This window comes from Triturus cristatus, chromosome 9 (genome assembly GCF_964204655.1).
Source record: "Triturus cristatus chromosome 9, aTriCri1.1, whole genome shotgun sequence".
NCBI classification, from domain to species: Eukaryota; Metazoa; Chordata; class Amphibia; order Caudata; family Salamandridae; genus Triturus; species Triturus cristatus.
In genome coordinates, this window is record NC_140592.1 from 650834013 (window position 1) to 650859187 (window position 25175).

General features: G+C 46.3%; 1 protein-coding gene across 2 annotated transcripts in view; it reads left to right on the top strand.

Moving 5' to 3' along the window:
- Positions 1–25175, top strand: part of LOC146798442 (uncharacterized) — a 549773-nt gene that overhangs the window by 162896 nt on the left and 361702 nt on the right. Inside the window, exons 4-5 of one of the 2 annotated variants that reach the window (XM_085625710.1) lie at positions 21254–21502; positions 21907–22119. In XM_085625710.1, the coding sequence (XP_085481836.1) occupies positions 21254–21502; positions 21907–22119 (462 nt within the window). Of the gene's footprint in view, positions 1–21253; positions 21503–21906; positions 22120–25175 lie in introns of those variants that run through there. The other variant, XM_085625711.1, reaches the window with a different exon arrangement.

Here is a 25175-nt window from a genome sequence, read left to right on the forward strand (position 1 = left end):
GGAGTGAGTGAGGCACACAGAGGTAAATTTAAAATACACAGGCAATGTTAAAAGCAATTTTTAAAATCAGTAGGAAACAGCAGCACAACCTGTAGCAGCTAGCGCGACCAAGTTCTAGCGCGTGTCCAGCATAGCTCTTGTATATTAACTTTATTTTTAACGTGCAATGTTTATTACAACATTAAGAATTTAATCATAAGGATCAAATAGATTAAGTTGAAAAAATCAATCCAATAATGTCTACAAAGTGCAAAGAAAAGTACTGTGGGGTGAATAGGAAACTCCACAATTGTTCTAAGGCTAAGGCTTTACACAACTAAGTAATAAAAAGCAAGTATTTCAGCATACTGTTAGAAGCTGTCTGCCTTTTCTGCGGGAAGAGATGTTATCTTGACAGTGAATAGGGCTTAAATAGTGTGAACAGCTTTATTTGAAGTATAGTAAATGCAGGCAGCCAGGGGAAGTTAACAAAAAAAAAGTTCCACACAAAAGCGAATGAACATAGTAATTCATGCTATGGGAACTGATAAGAGTTCCCTTATAAGATATATTAAATCCAAGAGATTTCACAGCTGTGCAGGCGAAACCTGAAAATGGGCTTTGGATCAGACAATTGCTTATCAGTGATATGGTTTTCTTGTCAATCTCACTTGCCTGATTCTTATTATTCCATTGCTTGCTTTCCTCTTCTTGTGTTTGTGTCTCCCCTGGAGGATAGCTTCTTTACAAATTGTCTTTACTTCAGGGAACCACTTTTTCCTTTTTTTCAGCATTTCAGTGGAAGTCTGTGTTTTTTTGCTCTCTCACCATCTGCTGCTTCCCCTCACTTCCCTAACTTTTCCAGCTTATCCATTTGCTTCGATCCCCACGCTTGTCTGTTGCTTCCGCCTTATCTTCCCATCCCATTATGAAACCTTCTGTAGCATGGCAGCACAGGAATATTTCACCAAGGGGCTTCACTCTGTAAAGTATGAGAACATCTGTCCTGAAATACATATTTTAGTTAGTTTTGCACTGTAGAAATACCACATAATGTGTACATTATTGCCTAAATACTTGGGACGAGGAGTATTACCACACCCCTGAGTTATTGATGCCATCTGTATCTGTAACTCACGGGGACAAAGATTGCCTGGCCATTTAGAACCCAACTTACAATGGATTTGTTAGTGTTAACTACATATCACCTGTGTATTGTAGAGCTTTACTAAGGATGCATTTATGCATTTATCCTATGCAGTCATGTGGCAGGGATCTGTGCTCTATAGAAATAAAAGAAAGCCAGGGAGCCACAATTATACTACTGTACTGTAGCACTCATCCTTTGTAGAAGTGCAAAAGAAGTACATTGAAAGACTGAATGATCTGTTATTGTGAAAATAACATTAGACCATACAGCGGGTGCACCAGTACTAGCGCTGTCTTAATGTGAAGTAAGGCAGCAGCTCTATGGCGTCAGGGAGAGGTCAGATTACTACAAAAAGCCACAAACCTTAGTGTGTGGGAAGTACTCCATATGGCAATCAGCTGTTTTGATAAAAAACACACAAAAGCTGATACAAGGATGCTTGCAATAAGTCTAATGACTGGCAATCGCTGTGGGTAGCATTCCAACCCATCGTTCATTTGCCCACTATGTCACCTCAGAATAGACCCAGCCATATGCAAATCAGTCTTGATCCTGTTCCAAGCATCCTCGCATCACCTTTTGTGTGTTTGATGTACTGCCCTAAGTGGCCAAGGGTATGACAGACATGGGTCTCTTGCTCACTGTGCCACTGGAGCCAAGCTACACCGGACTGAAGAACCCCAATCAGGGCGAAACAGGTCTTGAGTTGCTTGTTTTCCGATTCAGAGAGGGCCTGGCTTGACAATTCAGGCTGGACTGTTTCTATTAGAGCAGGTTTCAGACCAATTTGATACAGGTGGGTCTAATCTGAGGTGTCATGGTGGGCACAAAAACGATGGGTTGGATTGCTACCCTGAGTGACTGCCAGTGGTTAGACTTATTGAAAGCATCCTTCCATCACCTTTTGCATTTCTATCAAGCTATTTTTCCCAGAGTGCTGAAACTCTTTTTACTGTTCCTGAGGAAACACCACTCAGGAGTCTCCCTCATTCCCAGCCCTTTATACATCAGTGAGATGACCAGTTTAAGTAATGTTGTAGTGGCCCCTCACCAAATTCTGAAGGTTGGTCTGAAGAATTTTCATTAAACCACTGCCTGTTCTAGTATGGGGGTAGCAATGGGTGATGCTTAGTCCTTTGTACTTAGTAGGTTATGGTGATATTTAGTAAATCTACCATGCTTGAGGCCTGGTTGTGTATACTGTGTTAATTTGTTTCTGGTAATTCCATTATTCTGAGCCTTTTCTTCTGCGTTAAAGTCATTACAGCTATGCAGTGAGGTCAATTCTCCATACAGGGGCGGCCTCAGTCTACCCCAATATTGTAAACTCCCTAAAAATTCACCTCAATCAGAATACCCACATTTAGTTGATGGGAGATGGTGTACATTTATTCAGCCCCCTCTATGATAATGCCATCTGAAGGCGCTAGAACAAATTAGATACATAAAGAACAAAGTGTTATGTAAATGAGTAGGGCACAGTAAACCAGGGGAAGGGCCTAGGGGTTAATGTTGCTGTCTGTGGTTTAACCAGGGAGCGTTCATCGAAAGCAGCATTGCAATAACAGTGGAAATAAACCAGTACATCTCAGCTTGACTATGTGCTGCAGAAAATGTTAGGAGAGACTTGGGCAGGGGAAAAGACATGAGTGACAGAAGTGAATTCCATCTTATAAAAGATGGCGTTATACATAAATTGAGGCCTACTTAAAATGTATCTCAAAATCACATTTCTACAGATCATAGAGAATAGTTTAAAAAACAATAGTACTGGATCTGTGCATACATGTGTAATTGAGAGTGACCATATATCACACGTTATTAATGATGCACAAAAATTATAAATCCATACAAAATCTACGACACAGGCACTCCATTGTCCTCTTTCCTCCAAATGGGTGTATATAGGGAACGCTTATCCAGAAGACATCCTGTAGTGTCCTCACTCCCCTTCGAGAGACAGGCTTAGTGACCGAACTGGAGGTAGGAAGGGACATAATGACTGTAATAAGGAAAAATAGACTCAGAGTAATGAAATTACTTACAAGCAATTATGATAGAACCTCCTCGTCTAGTTACTTGTCACAGTCTTTACAGGTATGAGGAATACCACAGCAGCCACTGAGGCTGGCCAACTAGAGATAAGCCATGACCAAACCAATGCCTGCCAGGCAAGCTAACGCAACACCTGCATATGACCTGCAATACAGTACATCAGAGGAAACAAGTTATACAGTGCACCAAAGTTCAAAAATTACCAAATGCCATCTACTAAAAGTGAAGATAAGAAATACGTTAATATGGAAAGCATCATACAGACCGCAGCTCCCTCAACACCTTGAGAGAAGTGACTAGAACCTCCACCTCGACGTGGACAGGATGGTAGAGACCCTTCTTTAAACCTTAGCAGGCCAAAAACTGTTGAATCTGTGAAACCCCCGAAATCCTAGCATTCTAATCAGTGGTACCAGGCAATAATGTCAATGAACCCACCTACCACCTCGGTGGTCCTCATGCTCACCATGGAAACACTTCCTTTATAGGCTAAAAGCAAAGACAACACTCTTGCAATCACTCACCCATCAGGTGTAGTATGCTACCTGCTTGGGCAAGTAATTCACTGCCCCTCATAGGAGTACTAAGTGCTACAGAAATATCCTAATGTGATACAATGCAATACAATGCATGTCAATAAGAGGGGCCAGAATAGTGAAACCACCCACCCACATTGAATAAATCAGCAGTTCCCACTGCACATGAGAGAGTGTAGCAAAACTCCACACAACAAGAGCAGCTGGAAAAAATTAATGGAAGGTTCTTGTGAAAAAAGAAAAGATATCCATTTAGTCACGAAGATTTGTGTGAATAGGAAGCCAAACTGATAGGAAAAACGCAGGGAAGGGGGCCTTCAACAATAACTGACCTAAGCCTCTCTATCTCGAAGCCATAGAGAGTGCTACAAATGGTTGAGTCTAACACGCACCAACGCCCCCTCTATAACCTCACCAGCCCCCTCAAGAGAAGCTAAATTAGGAACACAGACATAACAGCTGAGTGCTGAAGAGCAAATGGATACCCAGAAAACCCAGCTCACGAGAACTGGAACATAAATTAGACAAAAGACTCCTCCTTGGATCTGAAACCAAGCAGGAACACTGCACCCCAGGCATAAAGGCCAGAGCACCCCAGGATCCAGTAAGCAAATCTGTAAGGTCGGGATACCTGCCGAGTCCCTCTGTGGAAACGGGTACCTTGTTCGGAGGTTGCAAATCACTGAGAAACAACCAGCACACCATGGCCCATTGGAAACATTGGGATGATAATAATTGAAGCCAGTCTGCAAACAGCAAGGAGGTGACAGAGCCGTCTTGTAGCTAGGTCATACCTCCTATAAACTCTAAGCAAATGAAACAACTAGTCTGGCGGAGACCAGCAAACCTGTAATAGAAATACCCCCAGTGAAACAGCCTCCTAGATCCACAAGTGTTGAAAATCAACAACAGACTAGGAAATAACACATATAATTCAGAGGGACCATTTAACAATGGTGCACAATGTGCATTAAAGCCCCCCCCCCCCCCCCAAACCCATCACTCAAAGCCTGGGATACCCCTACACAGAGAGACACACGTCCCAGATACACCAATTACGAGTGGAATGTGTCTGTTAACTAAAATAAAAAACTATCAGTAATAAAAAGGGGACATGAGCACAGATGTAAGTTCACAACCTAAACTTCCCACTACCACTGAACAAATTGCAACAGAGAGAATATAATGAAGAGCGAAGACCCCCCCATCCTAAATAACAGGAACCTAACCAAGACATACCAGACTGTTTTAGCCCCACCCATGTACCCCCAATCCAAAAACCATAGGCATAATAAATTGAACAATAGAGCTTGGACACCCGTAGAGAGTAGAAGAGATTTAACAACCACTCTGACCCAACAAAGAGATTCCAAAAAAGGTCCCACATGAGAATCATGGAGCCACCTCCCTTAGGAGGGTGGAATTAGGCCCAGAGGTCACACCGTACAGTACGAGAATAATGTCCACAGTTGAGCAGACATGCACCAAGGAAAGTCACACTGTGTGTAGGGGGGAACCCTGTGCTAATATCAGAAGACATGAAACCCAAGCAGCATGTCCAGCATCTACAACTGATATGAACAGATTGTATGCATAAAAGGGAAATGACCAGTACAGTGCCCCGGAATAGATGTGAAAATATGATATTCTCCAGAAATGTGGCCTACCAAAGGCACTAGCATGGATTCCAAAAGCATGAGAAACCAAGAAGAAGCAGGAAAGGCAGCCACTAAACCGGAATGTATGCTTTGAAAAGACCTCAAGAATTGTTAAAGCTCCAAAAGTAGCCCTGCTTTGTTATAGGGAAGAAGCAACCTGGACGCCTAGTGACACCCAAAACCCTCCATATAAGCCGCCACTAGTTATGCAATTTTAAGGTGCTCCCCTGAGCTACCTCCCATAAGAACCAGATTAGATTACAGTGACCCTCCTGATGAGACGCAGGACCAAACAACTGCTGAGCTATGAACTCCAGAGAGCCCTGAGAGAATGGTCATCAGCTGAAGCAAGGCCTAACCAGTCGCACAAGCTTGTTACATAAACTTCATTTTATTAGAATGTAAAGGAGAGGCAATTTCTCCTAGTCAAGAATCCTGCACCTAGATTGACAGGAAATTTGCATGATAATCGCCTACACTCACCAGATCAAAATCCAGATTCTTAGTGGAGGATATTTACTTGTCATAAACCACCACAGAGAAAAGATAAATGGTATTAGAACAGGAATATGAACAGAACTTGAGGTGCAGAATACTCAGTATGTTAACACTAACCACTGGAGTCTCGGGGGGGGGGGGGGGGGGAACTTCAAGACCTATAAGAACTGCTTGACACCCAATGCACTCAAATCTCAACGGTAGGGTAGCTTCCTAGTTTTGAGTGACATAGTCCTGTTTGTTACTAGTGGATCTCCAAATCAACCTCAGTTCAAAAGAATCTTGAACTCAAACGCTGAGCTGCGTAACTACATCCACCTTCCAAACACTCCCTCACATGTACATGCAATCCACTATTGAATGAACCAGCTGTCAGGCTGAAGCACGCATTCCAATTCAGGAAAATATGACTGCTTCCAAACTGGCCGTAGCCTGTGGTGTTGTTGACCCTTAGAGTAAAGGCCGGGCGGACCATTCTGTCAATCAGTGGGCTGTATCCTAGGGGGCTGCCTATGAAACCGAATGGCTGCTAAGACCCTGCCATGCTTCCTCATGACCTGTATCGAGTCATGATCTTTTGACGAGTGAGACTGGATTAAACGGAAATGAAAACGTTTCCAGTCTGGCCCTGCTCTAAATCTGGCTAATGATTGGCTTCTGAAAAACTCACTAGGCCATTGGGCCAAGTCCTGGCACACCAATCCTCATGGCACTGCAAGTCTAATGCCCATAATCAGCAGAAGGACAAATCCAAAGTCACTAGAAATATGACCCATCTGTAAAGCCTTCAAGAAAAAGAGGGGTGACAGAGTGCACACCGATTTCTTCTTTTTATTCACTTTTATCCTGTTTTTAGTCTGTTTGCGTGTTTTAATTTGTAGAATACCCTTGACGAAGGGCCAGGACTAGGCCCGAAATGCATTGGCTTACCAGGATAAAACTTGTGAGGATTACTTATGTACACTCCGGGCTACAGTTTAAGGCCTGGATTGGCATTTCTGCAGCTTTTAGGACACAGTGTTAAACGTAAGACGACTCTCATGTGACAAGGATTAACTATCAAGAATGTGGAACTTTGGATGAAATTACAATAAATAATAATGAAATTGAATGAACTTATGGCATCAGCGTTCTGCTTGAATCAACGCAGTGCGTCTGACATTGGGGTGAGATGTCGCCCTCTCTTTTCAAATGTTCCATCTGTAAAGCCATCACTCACCAGTAAGGAAACCGCTGCAGAAATTCAAATGACCTTCAAAATCCAGGCATCATCAAAGGGCACATTTGGCCTTCATTAACATGTGGATAATATACTTCTGGCCAGTCCTTGATATATTGACCTTATTCTGGCTATCCCTGTGCTAAATGAACTCTTTGTAACCATATGGCATAGCATCACTACATTTATTGTTGTGATGATGGGCTCCAGATAGTTATACATAACATGATTTAAACATTGTGTATTGTCATAGACTAATCCTGCGTTTGTTAGAGGAGGGTTATACACTTAAAGCATCCTCTTCGCTACATTTAACGTATTACTTGGTGACATGTTTACCAAACACTTTCTACTAAACCACAAACTTCCAATGTGTACTATTCAGATTTCATATAAGAAATTCTCAACCATAGTTGGTGATACTTTTTTGGGTGGAAATGTATTTTGTTACACTGAGGAAATTACGGTGATGAGTTGTTATTGTTGCTTATAACCTACTCCGAATAGTTCATGTCTCATGTATAAAACTTTTGTGGTTTGAAACTTAGTTTCTATATATAGGTAATTAGTGATTCCGGAAGTTAATGAAGGTTTGCTAATATCTAATATGTTCAGTTATTTCGCTATAAAAAACTAAAAAGTCATGAAATTAAAAGAAAAACACGCTACTGCCTTCACCTTGTCTATCAAGCCTGTCGTACTAACTCAATCATAACGCCGACTTCTGTTCTGACTTGTGGAAGTTTGAAACAAGACGTGTTTACTAACATAGTCAATACATTTGTTAAATGTCGAAAATGTAGCATTTGCTGGGACTAATTTGCTTAGGGGCACTGTATAGCAATAGGAAACAGTGGTTGTGTGGGTGGGATAATGGTGTTTGTTCCCACCTGATGGTGGCTGTTTGACCATATGATCGTGGCTGTGTGGTAGTACGATGGGAGACGTGTGGGTATTTGATGGTGGTTGTGTTAGGACCGGATTCTTGCATACCTTGTTCTCTCCAAGAATCCTCTCAGGTCGCCAGGATCTTTTTATCTGCTAAATAGTGTAGAGGGGAGGAAACCCAATTTTTAGTACATAATCACCAGAATCCAATCTCATTTAGGAAGGACCACTGACTCCGAATCTAAAATTTGTAGGATTTTATTACAACCAAAAATAACTGCACATACAGGCACCTTAACACAAGGTGAAGAAGATAAATGGGCACTAAAACAAATGCAAGTCTACGTAAGAGTCTCATATGACTCAGAACAAAAAGAACAAGCTCTAGAAGCATAAGAAATGCAATGGTAAATCCACTGTCTACATTAGGAATCATTAGCCTAAAAGAAAATCAGTTAGTCTTTCCCTACTCTATCTCTAAGGTGACATCCCTACTTAGCATTTCCCTCCCAGGCAAGAGAGTAAAAAGGTGTCAGAAGTGAAGACTTCCTTAGAAGTACACTCACTTAGTCAGAGCTCGTTCGAAGATGCTCCTTCTAGCTTCCCATTTAAGCCTCAACTGCTCAACTCACAGGGCACTGTCCGTAATACAAAATCCCAAAAACGTAGAACACGCCTTCGGCACAGCTCTTCAGCCAGGTCTTCTTCCAGTACTTTTCCAGCGAAACTTGTACTCCATCCAACGACGGTTAGCTTGACCTTGGATCCCAGGCACCTTCTCCACTGAAAGTATCATCCGTAAATTCCAATGTACTCCCCTGTTGGCTTCTCGTACCATCCTAACTCTTAAAACAAAGACCTAGTCTCTCTAACGTGCTAAACGTCCTTGCACCTGCAACAGAAACATGAGAACGAAAAAACTTTCCTCTCCTCTGAGATTTTCCATCATCCTGAAACCCAAAGCCTTTACCAAGGGAAATCATTTTCGGCCTACAATGTTAGCTAACATAAGAAATGAACAGGCCTTTCTCGTAAACGTAAATGCGATCAGGCCTTTACACTGTTAAACACATTACTAAATAACACATTAAGCATTAGTTCATTATTCTTTTAAACGTAAATAAGCAACCTACACGTACACTTTAACATGGCACATGTTTAACCTAACACATTGCATTACATGAAAACTAACCATTGTGCATTTACTAAGATACATTTGCAATGGTCTACAACATTATTGTTTGTGAAAATCATGGTTACATTTCTAATCACCTCTATGTTAAACGATTCTAATAATACATTTCTATGTCACGCTTAACTTACATCGATTAATGTGTGGGTGCTGACTAACAGTGAATACGATGCACCCCTACAAATTTCAGAATAACGTGACGCTCTATCAGTTGCATGCATGGATGTATGTGGATTTAGGATAACCATTGTTGGGTGTTTGATGTTTGGTAAGTGGAAGTTTACTTGTGTTAGTGTGGAAATATGCTAGTTTGTGAAGCTATATTTGATGGGTTACTGGCCATGTAAAGGTGAGTATCCTGGCATAGGATTGTGGGTGGGTGAACATATGTGTGGGAGTATACTTGTGTTTATGTGGAAATATGCTACTTTGTGGAGCCATATAGGATGAGGGTGATTAGCCATACAATGGGGAGTATGCTGTTACTTGAAGGTGCGCGGGTACATGTATGAATGTGTTTGTTTTGGTAAATCATAGTTGGGGTGTTCCAATATGATGTTAGTTGGGTGATCACACGATGATGGTTATCTTGCCTTATGATGGAAATAATGATGTTGCATTATGCAGACTGTGACTTTGCGTTTGGAAAGATATTTGATGTTTTTAAGAGTAAATTCTAGGGTCAAATCTGAGTTATAAAGGTAGGTTTGAAGGTAGCATCAACATTTTTCAATTGAATGACTTTTTAGTTTTTGTTATGGTGACGTGAATGCTACAATATCAGTCTTTTTAGGGATTTCATTGTACTTTTGGAATTATTGTGATTTTGTGAGTTGCTACATGATGCTGCTGTTTTTGCCATATGATAGTGGGTATATTAGCATAAAATGTTAGTTTGGTGGCTATATGACGATCGGCATGCTTATACCCATCCTCCCTCCAATTGCTGCAAATTCATTTTTGTGTGTTGGTCTACTCTGTTGTTGCTCCTTTAGACACTTGAAGCTCACTTGGTGTTTTGACCCTGACTTTGGAGTCTGCATGGAGTCTGTTTCAAGCTCAAGAGTCCCGTAATAGAGAATCCCTTGGATCAAACGCTGCTGCCATTGCTAACGGATGTCCATGGCTCGTTGGCTTCCACCTCTGTGCATTCTCCCCATTTACAGCGGCAGTCATTTCGGGCTGTCTTTAGTCCCCACTGCCTCACTGTGACCATTTACTGCTGAAGTCACCTTGCTTGGGCTGATTTGGCATTTTTGTTGGCTTGCCAAACTGTTTTCCTGGTGTAATGGAGCCAGGACCTTGGCAGGCAGGGCGTGGCTACTTTTTTGTGTTTGGACATGGTCACTGGAGGTTCTGCTGAACGAACTGAATCTTTTGGCACCTTAATTGATTTTTGCTAGTGGCCAAGCGGTTTCACCCAGCACCTGGAAACAGAACTTGGCATATGGAGTGCTGGAGAGCTGAGCAGCTTTATCCTCTTTGTAATAAAAACCAAAACATGGTTGAATAGCTAGTCTTTTATAACTGAGAAGAGTCTGCTAGAAGCTGATCAGCGGCGTAAACACTTATGTTTTTTAAATTATACTCTTCAATCTTACAAATATTGATCGACTAGCAGTGGGGCGACTAGTTTTATCACCAATTAGCAATTTCCTGACTGTTTGATAACTTTTTGCTCATCAACAGCCCACCAAAATTCCTTGAACGTGGAGGAGGTGAGGCGGCGCTGCATCTTTTATTTTCCTTGCTCCTGCTAAAACGACATTGGTTGTGTGAAAGAAGACAGCTTGTGGTATACCTTTCATCACCGTATAACTTTATCATCCTACCATTGGCTAAAGTATTCGAAGGCAGATTGCTTTTATCCTCTTTGCACTCAAGCTTTTGGTCTGCCTTCAGCACACCTCTAAGACTACGTTCCCTTTAACATCTAATTTTGAAAAATGATTTAATTCTGATTATTTGCTCTACGAAAAATGTCTGTACACAAACAGCATCAGTGACCATGCTGACCATGAAGGTAATGAGGGTAACAAAGGAAAAAATACTTTGATGCTGTGAGCCAAGTTAAACCTCAAGTAAGTGACCCTCCTCGCAAGTGGCTGACCATCAAATCTCTTTACTTCACTATGGTTAACAGAGAAATTACTCTAATCTCTGTAGCTGTTGACCAATGCCAAACCAACCAGAGGAATAGTAATTGGAACTGGACCCAGGCTAATTTTGAATATAGATGAGTTTAATCTGAGGTGGCATGGTGGCTAAAACACATTGTGGTGGAACGCTAACCCGAGCAATGGAATTGGCAGTGGTTAAAAACTATTAATTATAAATGTATTTGCCTCACCAATTCTTAAATGTATATCTGTCTTTAATAATGCTTTATTGGAAAGTGAATACTTGACCGTTAATTACTACAATACTTAATATTAACAACTGGGGACTTCAATGCTAACTTACTAAGACAACATGAGTCTAATAATAAAACATTATATTCACGATGTTATCTGAATAATATGTCACTACCATTATTTAATTGCAAGCATCAATTTCCTGCAGCCCATACTATTTTCGTCAATACATGAAGTGGGCTTTCACTGCTAAAATTGTCATTACTATCCTGATTGTCCCTCTGAGCGAACTCATTTATCACATGGTTGCACCACAATTTTAGACTATATCTTGTTTCATACCCCTGGGTTCCATCGCTGTTCAATTTTCAAAATAATTCCCCACAAAGAAAGCAATCACAATTTTTTTATAAATTGGGATCATGTATCCAATGTAGTCAGCTAACACTTTTCGACCTGTACTCATACTGATGATAATAACAGTAGGCCTGGGCGAAGTTTAATTATGCTTGAGTAGTGGCAAGGTTTTGATAATTTTACATAACAAAATTTACCTTAAATTCTAAGATTAGGCTAGTACGCCACATCGTGTAATTTCAGGAAGAAAGTTTGAAGGGAGATATACTGTTTGGGTACTTTTTTAACATAAGTGGCATACCTGGTAGATTATTTTACCTGAGTGGACTGTTTGAGAAATTTTTGAGTGTTAAACTACAAATCCAAATGCGAGCAGCAGTTCATTTAACATAGGTAGTCAACAAACCTTTCAGGTAGATTTTTTCATCCGAGCAGACCTTTAAAGTAATTTTTCAGTGCAAAACTACAAGTCCGATCATTTTGTTTCGCACCCGGAAATCAATGCAGAATTGCATTTAGATGTTGAAGTTTTACCTGAACTCACCATTTGGGTAATTATTTGAGTGTAAGATGCCTTTCACATCATTTTGTGGTAATTACATATACGTATGTTACACAAAATTATGCAAGTCATGCCCACCTCTAAATAACAGGAGAATGTGATGGAATTACTAGTTTGTCAATCGCTTGTCACACCTATACTCTTGAAATCTTTAAGTTGCCAATCTATGTCATAAGAGAAGTGTGTCTCAATGGTTAGAGCGGCAGACCCTGATGCAGAGGTCTGGCCCGGACCAGGGTTCAATTCTCACCTCGTTGGGTCTTGGGCTCAATTTCCCCAGAACCGATAATTCTCGCCTCGGTGCCTATTCTAATCATGGGTCCCACTCTGCAACTCTGGGCAATAGCTTGCTTAATCTCCACAACGGCCCCAAAAGCGCTAGGATGCCTGGCTTCACCTTGGGGGTGCCCAGGAGGGGGCACTTCACAGGGAAAGGCCAGGAAGGGTTCCACAGCGGTATGTGCACAGCACCTGAGAGACCCTTTTGGGGGTGCGCGGAGCGCTATATAAATGCACTACATTTACATTTAAAATAATACAACCCTTAAACAACATGCTTGTCAAACTTGGAAGAAGTTTGTTACAACTTTTTAATTACTAATCATCTTCTGGTAAACCTAAAAATCTGTTTCATGAAGTTTGCAACAAACAGAACATTTTCAACCGGCTGATCATGGATTCTGAAAAGCAGTACCAGACGTCTCTCTTTTTTCTCTTCTAAGGTGACCAATTTCTTTAAACCAAGATCAGACTATGAAAAAATACAAATACAAGCAGATTATAGACAACAGGCACACAATATTATAAGACAGAAACAGGATAGCATCTGTGCCCAATAGTAAGTAACAGAGACTCAAGGCACTATTGCCTCTTGAAAGGCTTTGGCTTGAACTATTGAATGAATACTTGTACTTATTGTAGCGTCTTACCCATCTCTGAAGCATGCAAATAGATATATAGATTACCCACATACTGTGTTCAAGCATATCTTTATTCTCCAACATTCATTCACACTCTGCCCATTACATCATACTGCTCAAACCACACACTAATACCTCCCCTACATAGCATGTAGTTCCTGTTTAGAGTAATCCCAGAACCACCAGTGTCCTAGTGCGCTTTGTGCATCAATATGATACATCTCCCCCTTTGTTAAATGAATAGTGGCAGGCATAAATTAAATCTCATCTCCTCAATCACTCGATGAGGAGCTTGCACTTGTCTGCCAGCTTGGGTGATCCGAATGGTCGTGGTCCACCTTCATCAGGCAACGGAGGCGCAAGCTCTGGAGCTGGACCTGAAGGTGTGGTTGTTTCCAAGTTAGTTTCATGAGCTGGGGAGTGATGAGGTAGATGTTTAAAGTGTAATGTGTCCCGAGTTATGGATTTCCCAGGACGATGTGCTGTCACCATGTGTACCTTGTGCGCCACCACCTGTAAAGCTTCGGTGGCTAATGGAGTGTCCAACTTTATTTTCTGTCTCTGCTTTACCAGGACCCAGTCTCTTTTGTCAAAGATTGTTTCCTGGGCGTGTCGGCACTGATTAGCATATACATTAATTTTACTCATATGAGCAGCATCGGTGTCACAAAGTTTGTCAGTGTTCACTGACCGCTATGATGCCCATTGAGGTTGTTTTGTTCTGATTGCTCTCCTAAACAACAAGATAGCTGGACTCTCACTCATTGTGGCGCGAGGAGTTGACCGATGGGCCTGGAGGGCCAGGCGCATTGCGTGGCTCAAGTCAATTTCTCCCATGGATGCTCGTCGAATTACCCTTTAGAGAGTGCCCATAAATCTTCAAACCACAGTGGGGGGGGGGCGGAGCTTAGCTCGCAACGAAGATGGCTGCTTGAGCTCGGAGCTCCGGCGAGCCACGCCATATATTCGCCAATAATCCTGATCCCAACGTCTCCCAGAACAACGGTTGGCCCCAGCGGAACATCCTGAGGTGCTGGGCAGTCGGCCGGCGTAATTTCCAGCCCGCTCGAGCGAAGGGGCGACCTCCGGAGCCGGCGACTCGGGAAGCGTCCTAGGCCGCAGATCCCCAGCCTCGAGTGAGGAGGACGGCCGACGACGTGGGGCAACGTGCGGCCGGCGGCGGCCGCGAGGGGCGGACCCGAGGCGCATAGTGGCGGACAGCAGAGATCGGATGTGGTGACCCGCGGCGAGCACAGAGACAGCAGATAGCGCCGTGAGCGGGGCGCCGAGAAGGAGCGAGCGAGATCGGCGTAGAGCACGCTGGGAAGCCCTGGGTGAGCCCCGCGGCGCTCGGAGCGCGGAAGGTCAGCAGCACCCCCTTCAAACCCCGAGGCGAGCAGGATAAGTGGCAGAGCGGCTTGGAGTGAGGAGCGCTGGGGGCATTTCCGGGCCTCGTTGAAGTGGCGGCCTGGGCTGGGGGCACCGGTGTACCCGGCGGCGGCAGTGCGGAGGAGGCAACAGGATAGGAGAAACCACGGGCGAGGTGCCTCCGGGGCAGAGCTGGGCGCGAACGCCACGAGCAGGGAGTGTGAGAAGCTGAGGCAGAGCGGGCGGCCTAACAGCAGCACGGTGAAGACTGCAGACGGCTGGTGTGCCAGGTGGTGCCAACGGGTGCTGAGCAAGCCACCAGGACGCCCGCGGAGGGCTACCTGCGATTGCGCCACAGCTACGTGGCGGCGGGAGCGTGCCCAGGCCGAACGGCATCGCGCTGAACGGTGTGTGGGTACAAGATGGGGAAATCCGACAAAACCCAGTCAAAACTGAAGTTCGAGCAGCGGCGCCCCCAGACGCAAACACCGCAGGAGGATGCTACGGGAGGCGGATCTGAGCCCGCGGAGGACGACCGGGACTTGAGGGGCCTCTTGTTGTCCATGGAGAAGGGGTTGCAGAGCGGCATCACCGCCCTGGGCGCTAAGATTGACGCGCTCTCCTACCGAATGGACCGCATGGGGGAGCGCCTGGACAAGCACTCGGAGCGCCTGGACCAAGCTGACAGTCGCATATCGGAGGTGGAGGGCGCGCAGACGACACTGGATCGCGACCACAAGAAGCTCGAGCGCCAAATGCAGATGCTGCAGGACAAAACGGAGGACTTAGAGGCCCGTTCTCGGCGGTGCAACTTGCGAATCACTGGCCTGCCGGAGTCCACCGCCACGGGCCGAATGGAGACCTTTGTGGAAACACTGCTGAGTGCGCTGCTGGGGAAAGATGTGTTCTCCGGGATGTTCGTGGTAGAGAGAGCGCACAGGTCCCTGGGCCCAAGGCCCCCGCCGGGTGCACCGCCCCGACCGGTTATAGCTAAACTATTGAACTACAGGGACCGAGATGCAGCGCTGAGAGTTGCCCGGGAAAAGAAGTCATTGTCCTACGAAGGGTCGCCCATCTCGCTCAACCCGGACTTCACGGCCCGGGTGCAGGAGGCCAGGCGACAGTTTGCCCCTGCCAAAAAGCAGCTCCGGGAACTAGGAGTGGACTATGCAATGCTGTACCCGGCTAAGCTGCGAGTCAACCGGCAGGGCAAGTCGCACATCTTCCAAGACCCTAAAGCACTCCAAAAGGCGCTGAAGGACTGGGCGAAGGAGCAGCGCCGGAGCCCAGCGACGTCACCGCGGGGGGACGAGAGAGACGGCGACCTGGACGCACAGGACTGACCATGAGGGCGGGACTCACCTAGTTGGTATTTTTGGCGGGACATGCTTGGCTGAAGGGATGTAGGCTTTGGGGGGCGCGGGTGGGGGGCGTTTGGACGATATCGTTATGGGGTACAGTACATTGTGAGATGTACCCCCCCCTGACTAGGCGCTAAAAGGAGGCACATGGACAGTGACTCATCCCCCAATTGCTCCAATCCTTTATATGGTTCTCGAGGACGCTGCTGGGGCCTACCATCTGAGAGGGCCGCTGAGTTGTGATAACAGTGCGCTGGGAGGGGACGGGAGACACAATAGTGGCTCGCTGGGCCGGGCGGCGGCAGTTGGGTACTAGGCGCTTCCACACTAGTGTGTGAGCGCTGAGCGACCTCCGCCCGCGTGTACGTCCCACACCTTTGAGGGTTCAAAAGTTATGGGAGGGGTGGCGGGAGGTATGGGGTGCCCAAGTTTGGGAATCTGTAAGGCCGAGTTGGGGTGGGTCTTCTGTGGGTGGGGGGGAGGGAGGGGTTTGGGTTACGGGGGTTTGAGGTCACTAGGTCGGGGTGCGCGGTTTGATCTGCTAGTATGCTCCTGCGCTTGGAGACGCGCTCAGTTGAGGGATTTGCACCCTAGAGCAAGCTATGGCGAACACCGAAGCGGCCATACCCGAGAGGCACGACACACTAAGAATCCTCACTTGGAATGTAAGGGGGCTTAATGATTACCGCAAAGCCCGTAAAGTGATGCACTATCTTAAGAGGCATAAGATAGATATTGCTTTCCTACAGGAGACGCATCTTCCTAATAACAGCCCTATCCTACGCACTAGGGACCTGCGGGAGGCACATGTGGCGGGGTTCACTACACACTCTAGAGGGGTGCTGACATGGGTAAGCGCGCGGGTGGAGCACAGATTGCAGTGCATTGCCACAGACAACGCGGGCAGGTTTGCGCTCACGCGCTTCCAGGGAAAGGGCATGGATTTACTCCTGGTTAATTGTTATGGGCCGAACTATGACTGCCCTGAGTTTTTCACAGCGCTGACAGGAGCGGTGGGGGATGCAGGCGCGCGGCATGTGCTTTGGGGCGGCGACTTTAATGTAGTGTTAGACCCGGAGCTGGATAGATCAGGCGGCCCGAAACGAGCGCAACCAGCGGCAGCGAAGGCGATTGCTCGAGGTATGCTTTGTTTGGATCTCGTGGATTTGTGGAGAACTCGTAACCCGGCAATAGGGGGCTACACACATTACTCAGCATACCATAACCTGCATATGCGGATAGATTACTGGCTACTATCTGCGCCCCTCCTACCGCAGCTACGCGAGTGCGCGGTACTCCCGCGCACGCTTTCCGACCATTCGCCGATACTGGTCTCCCTGGCGGCGCCCAGAAAGGTCCCCCCGCCGTTTCTTTGGCGATTTCCCCCTTACTCGCTGCTGGATCCCCTATTTAAGGAGGAGCTGACGGCTGCTATCGAGCTATTCTTTGCCACCAATCTCGGCTCCGTCGAGGATTTCCAGACTGTCTGGGAGTCCTTTAAGGTCTACATTCGCGGAGTGGCGATGGCCAAACACTCGGGGGTACTCCGAGATATCCGGAGGCGCCTTGCGACGCAGGAGCGCAATCTGACTGCACTGGAGACCAGACTGCTAGAGACGGGCGGAGAGGACGCTACTGAGGAGATAAAAACTCTCCTGGCAGAGTACCACGAAACTGCTGATGCAGAGGTGCTGCATCTAGGGAAGTACGCTACGGCCAGGGTTTATGGTGAGGGTGACAGACCGGGGTCGGTGTTAGCTAATCTGCTCAAGGCTCGCAGACGCAGAACCGCCGTCACGCAGATCAAGTCGGGGGATGGCTCGCTGCTCACGGCGGAGGAGGAGGTGTTGGAGCGCTTTAGGTCGTATTACGCCAGGCTCTACGCTTCTCAGCAAGCCGGGATGGAAGACAGCATAGGGGACTATCTGGACTATATAAAGTTGCCGTTCCTAGCGAACGAACACAGGGAGTTTCTATCCCTGCCTATCGAGAGGGATGAAATTCTAGAGGCCCTTGCGAGCATGAAGGCGCAGAGCGCCCCTGGAGCTGATGGCCTCACTGTCGCGTTCTACCGCGCTTTTATAGACCAGCTTTTGCCGCACGTGTCGACGCTGTTCGACGATATGTGCATCAAGGGACATATGCCGCCGTCCATGCGCGAGGCGCTCTTGGTCGCAATACCGAAGCCGGGCAAACCACCCGATGAGTGCAGCTCCTATCGACCATTATCGCTGCTCAATGTGGATGCGAAATTATATGCCAAGGTCCTGGCCACGCGTTTAGCCCTTCTCGCTCCCGAACTGGTCGCCCCAGAGCAGGCGGGGTTCATGCCGGGCAGGAACCTCACATACAATTTGCGGACAGTGTTTGGCGTCATGCAACATGTTCGCCCTGACGTGCGCGCGCTCGCTGTCTTCCTCGACATGGAAAAGGCCTTTGACTCTGTCGAGTGGCCATTCATGCGACAGGTCCTGACGAGAATGGGGCTAGGCCCGATCTTCCTTCAAATGATAGGGGTGCTGTATAGTGGCCCCACGGCGAGAATACGATTGGGCGATCGAGTCACGGAACCGATAACAATCTCGAGGGGCACGAGGCAGGGCTGCCCCCTATCGCCTCTGCTGTACGCCCTGGTGGCGGAACCGCTGGTGTGCGCTATGCGGGAATACCACAGCCTACGAGGTATTAATTTTCCGACTTACAGGATAACGGTATCCACGTATGCAGATGACACCCTGCTGTATGTCAGGGACCCAGAAAATAACCTGGCCCCAGTGCTGAGGGAGGTTGTTCAATTTGGAGCGCTCTCCGGGCTGAAGGTTAACTGGGACAAGTCTATCGTGTTCCCGCTGACACCGGTCACGACCCCATTTGATATGGAATACCCGTTGCAATGGTCGGAGGAACCGGTCCGATACCTGGGGATCCAGCTCCATAGGGACTCAGAGGTGGTGCTGTCTGAGAATTACGGAAGGGCCATCAGTAAACTGGAGGAAGACGTGGAGACCTGGATCAAGCTGCCCCTTTCGTTATTGGGGCGCATATCCATCATGAAGATGGTGGTACTCCCTCGGTTTCTGTTTCTGTTTGCGAACATCCCCATGGTGCTGTCACGTGCTTTCTTCGCGCGGCTACAGGCGTCAATGCTAAGGCTGGCGTGGGCTGGCAAGCAGGCGCGGACCAGCTGGAGAGTACTGACGCTACCTTACCAGATGGGTGGCCTGGGGGCACCCGACATGGAGCTGTACTATCGGGTGGCGCAGGGGGCTCAGGCGCATAGCTGGATACACGGGGGTGAGACTGTCCCATATCTCAAGTTAGAGACATTGTTTGCGGCGCCGCTGCCGCTCCCCGCGGTCATTTTTGAGCATCCGGACCGTCGCACGGGATTTCTTGATTCCTTGAACTCCACTAGGCATGCCTGGAACTGTATACTACAGCGCGAGTCGGGGGCGCAGCTATATTCACCGGCAATGTCAATTGCTTGGGCGGTGTGGCTGGCCCCTTGTAATGAGGAAGCAGTGCGGCGATCGCTTAACGAGATAGGTGTACACACCATGGGTGACATGTTTGCTGACGGCCAAGTCAAGACGTGGGAGGCGGTGGCAACCTCGGGCATGGAGGGCGCGCAGTTGCAGCGTTTTCAGTATCACAGAGTTAGGCATGCCTGGAAACAGTTGTTGGGGTGTGACATGGAGGAGCCGGCGGAGGTTCAGGAACTGACATACATAATTAAGAATGACAACCCCAGCGGGCTGATCTCTAAGCTGTACCGAATGGCGCAATCTCATAGGGTGCACGAGTTTGCAAAATGCAGATTGGACTGGCAAAGAGACTTAGGGATCACCATTGGCGATGCTAGGTGGGCGTACTGCTGCACGGGGATCAAACGCATATCTCTGCATGGCAGACATCGACTCGTTCATTTCAAGTTCCTCAACAGGTACTACTACACACCAGAGCGCTTACATAGATATGGGCTGCGTGAAGACCCTGTATGTGAACGGTGCAAACACCCGGCGGCGGACTTCCTTCACCTAGCGTGGCAATGCCCGGGCATATACAACTACTGGGAAGCGGTATACCACCAGATAGTAGGGGTGACGGGGGTAGTGTTGGCTCCGGACCCGGCAGTGGCGTTATTGGGGCATTCCAGAGTGGTGCCGAAGGCGGGCCGACGCCTGGTGGATATGGGGATGCTCGTTGCGAAACGACGAGTTGCGATGAGCTGGATGCGTGGTCCCTTGCCCACGGTGGAGCAGTGGAAGCGAGATGTGCTATACTGCTGCACCCAAGCGGAGAGGTTCAGCGAGTTGCTGCCACCGCGTAGCCGGCCTAAAAACTTCTGGGAATTGTACGTAGACTACCTGAGCGGGCGGGAGACTGCAGCGGGGAGCCCTGATGGGGGTCCTGATACGGAGATTGCAGTAGAGGAGGCTCCCGGGAGAGGTGTTTGAGTGGGAGACGCATGATGAAGATGAGTGGCGGCTGAGTGCGGGAAGCAAAAGGGGCTGCGACTGACTTAGGACCTCAATTGTTTAGTTGGGGTGGGTGGGTTAGGGGAGGTGGGGGGAATCGTGGGGGGAGGAAGGGGGTTTGGAGTTTATGGCCATAAAATGTGTGACTGTGCCCTACGTTCTGGGGGAAGGAACACGCTAGAGCCTGGCCGCCGACAGGGGGTCTGCCCCGCACACGAGCGTCGAGATGGAGGGACACTCGAGAAGCAGTGGGTATTAAATCAGTCATGCACGGCGATGCCCGACCTCCGGGATGTGGGATAGCCGATACAGTTGGTTGCGATATGAGAAAAGGTGGCGGGCCTCAGGTTGGTGGCGCACGGATATGTACATTACTGTGCCTTGTTTGCAGTCAATAAAAACATTTAAACAAAAAAAATCTTCAAACCACAGTTATTAAGGTTCTCTAACCTGTGTATACGCTTTACTGTATTTAATGGAGTCTGGCTGCCAAAACAGCCTCTGTGGTTTGGTTGATCACTTAGGAGAACAAAGAGGAATATCGGATTGCAAATAAAGTATGCTTAATTCTCGTTTTTTCCCTTATGTTTCACATTTATATGCTGAGTAAGAGGCACAATGGCATTCTTTGTTGCAGTAACAACTTGTGGGTGTTAAACTGTTGTTTGATCCTTGCAGGCTCATATTGTCGCTGTCCTAGTTCCCCTTCAGTATGATGGGACACCAGCAATCGACCTGAAAACAGTCCTGGCAGTGGATGGGGGAGCCATGGATGATCTTTGCAAAATGGTCCCTGAAATGAAAGAGCTTCTGGCCAGGAAACCGGTGGTGTTGCCTGTGCAGCCCTACATGAGGCTGAAGTTCTCCTACCTCATCGTCCTGGGATTTTGCATTAGTGATGAATTCATTCCTGAAAATATTGTTGAGGTAAGGGAGGTTATTTTTGTTAAGCTACCCTTATCAGGTATTTAGATTTGATCAAGTTTTCATGATTCGTTCCTATTGTATTTGATCTGTGCATTTTGTTAGAGTGGGCAATCTGTTTAGTTGGTGGCTTTCGTGAGTGCAGTGTTTGCTGGAGTGAATTCTAAGGTAAATCTTACATGCACCTCAACCTCCCATAGGTTCACCCTGGCAGTTATGTCATATATCCAACTCCTTGTATAGAAATACCTATACTGACTGCAGCCGCAACTGAGACCACATCAACCAAGTTTGATTTTGGATATCAGAGGGTGGAGAAATGGAATACTCTTGATTATCAATGATCTGCCTTCATGATTTTATCAATCTGCTTGATATTTTCTCTTTTGTTTGTCTGTTCAATACAGGTACTGACAGATGTGGCTCAGAGATGCCTGGAGGTGTGTGAGCAGTCACTGTCAACAAAGGTCACCATCCACATTCCCGACCTGGACGAACAAGGAGTGACAGCCAATGATATCATCCGAATTTTTTCTGATTCAGTTGCTCAGTTTTCAGAGAGACGTCGGGTGATCAAGCACATCCGACTTCTGCTGCGCCCACATAAAGTCTCCACAAAGGTATGGAATTGCTTCATTTAATTGCCATACTAGCGAGTGGAGTTCAGGAGAAAGAAACTCAACTACAAATGTTTTGAAAAGTCAACATCAGAGTTGTTCAGTAAGCCAGTGCTGTAAATTAGATGTTAGATATGCTACTAAGTAACAGGGCTTTGGGCCCTGGCAGGAAAGCAGGTGAATAACAGGATGTTCCACTCACATGCCTCACTGGAATGGTCAGCTCAGCAAAGAGAGGGTTATGAGAGCTGGGAGTAGGAAGGAACAGTGGTGGGGCTAGGGGCATCCATTGGCACAAGTGTGAGCTTTGCCACCCTGGCGGTAGATTCGTTTATGAGCTCAGTATGACTGATCATAGATCTTAAAACATTTGTGTTGGCAAGGGGGTGGGATATGGACATGCTAGTGCACTTAGAACAAAGCAAATGGGCACAATTCCTGCACAACAAAATACCATAATAAAATACATTTTCTGTAAATGAACTGGGCATGCCATGAATTATAAACTAACACATCACTGCATCTAGGTAGCCAAGGCTAGGGCAAACCTGTAAGGAGTACCTTTAAACACTGTCACAGCAGGGCTTCTTGAACTCATTCCTACCTGGACTGCACTTCAACCAAAAGAGTTAAGCCTGATGGTTCACATATGGGGCCCTGCTGATGCACTTGGAGGCTTAGAAATGTTGAAGGGGTAAAGAGTAAGCTAAAGAAGAATTTATAATGGCTTTTGGTGATCAAATAGTTTCCGGAACCGAGATCCTGGTGGCACGTGAAGTGCTGGGTGGCAGAAATTAAAAGTATGAGTAGGCTGGCACTCATAACCCTGCGGGAAGGTTCCTGTGGTGTTCCCTCAGCTGATGGTTTAGGGTCCCTGACACACTCTCCAGCTATGCCCTCACTCCTATTTGCTCATTTGTCCCTGAATAATCCATCAACTTTTTATCTCTTTGTCATTAGATTGTGGGTCACTTACTTCCATATTTATCATACTTTCATGCCACACAATGCAGCAAGACAACTTGCTGCGCTGAACGGACATATTTACCAATTTATGGCTCATTCCTGCTCTCTGCCTGCACTGACGCACAATGTGCTGCCTAGCGCCAATGCAGGCACCCTTGCGCTGTGGTGCAAGGGGGTCTGCACTGTAGGCAGAATTGTTTTTGTGCAGGAAGGGGCACCTTCCTGCACAAAAATAATCCTCTAAGGCATTTTCCTCTTTCCAAGTGTGCTACAGAATGCAGCACACCAAGGAAGCGGAAACAATGAGGAGAAATAAAGTTATTTTTCCTTGTTGCACTTCTGGTGGAAACAAATACACTTCTGATGCAATCACAGGTCTACTAGTGTTGGTAAAGCTGGGAATGGATCAAACCCATGGGTGGATGCGTGGGAACACCCATGCTCCACCCATGTAACGTCCCCACCCCATAGTTTAACCCAAGGCAGTGACTTGAGCTGCCTTGCGTTACATCAGATTTACCAAAGCGCACAAGGCCACTGAGGGTGGGCTTGCATGACTTGGTAAATCCGAATCTAGGTTTTGAGTCACCTTGTGTGGCTCAAGGGTGATGCAAAACTATGATAAATCAAGCCCTTAATTCTAAAGGACTCATTAACGGCAACAATGGGTTTCCTCACAGGCATCCTTTCTGTGCATTTTATTATTGGATTCCCATTTGTTTTGTCTGTTTAGAGATCTTAATAAAGTGTTGTTTATTAACTTAAAGCTCCCTGATCTGGCTTGACCTTACAACTCGATTGTTACGGAATGTGCTGTACTGTACTCGCCTCAGCAGTTCCTTCTTTGACCTGGTTTGTGACTGCTGATCCATGTCTACCTAAACGTCCAAGAGGCTTGGGAGGCCAATGTTTTGTCACAGACCATGTCCCCTGGGTCCTGGTTAGTCGGGAATGTCAGAAAACTCACATTTCATAGTGTGCAATTGTCCCTGGGACTGTACAGCACAGTGAAAAAGGACAAGGGTAACAACATTTACAAACACAACTGATTGTGAGAGAATATAAATCTTTGTATTATGGCTGCCAGATGTACTGAAATAAAAAGTTAATACTACAGGTCAAGAACCAATGAACAAGAATCATGTTTAGCGGACATGCCAATTTAAGGTTCCATTCCAGAATGGATTAATTTTTCACTCAAAAGGGCATGCCAAAGCTCATTGTTCGCAAAGACTTTAGACTAAATAAAATGGGAGAATAGCAAATATCTATAACAGCTCTTTATTTCCTTTCCTTTGCTTTTCAAAAATGGTTCACATACATCATCACTTCAAGATCACGGTTTATGAAAATTGACTCTGTTAGCCTGGATGCACTGGTTTGTCAACTGCACACCTTGCGCCAGTACTCTCATATTTGCCTTCAAATCTGAAACTCCAGCAACATTACTACTCTAAACAAAAGTCACTGTACAAAGAAAATGGATGTGCTTACTCTCTCTAAAGTCAAACCCATCAAACATCAATTTGTCTTCCGATGCGCTTGTTGACCACTACCTCTAGCACAAAAATGACTTCTAAATTGTATCAATTTCGGTGAACATTGGCCCTAGTTGGAGTCACCATTGGCCAAAATATCTCTGTGAAACCTCATGGCTCCATATTAAAAAAAAACCACCTAATTAAAGATTCTCATAAAACTAAAACCTTCTATACCCCGAGCCAATGTTTATATCTTGATTAGTTCACACCCAGTTGGTGTAAATGCAATACTGGCTGCACTTGACAAACTCCACTTGCTCCCTCTTGGCTCCAAATTCCACTTCAAAGCGACATGCATTACCCTAGACCTGCTCTGCTATTTAAAAGGCAAATTTCTCATCACCGAAGGGAAAATGAATACTTGAAGCAAATAATTGATCCAAGAACTTTCAAAAGTAAAATGCTTCAAAACATTGAACCAAGCCTACTGCTACTGAGGAATTTGGACCGAATTCCAATTCTCCTTCCTTAATGAGAAACCTGGTGACCCATTTATTGCGATACTGTTGGAAAGATGATCATTGCAAATTTCACCCTACTAGCCGTGCAGTC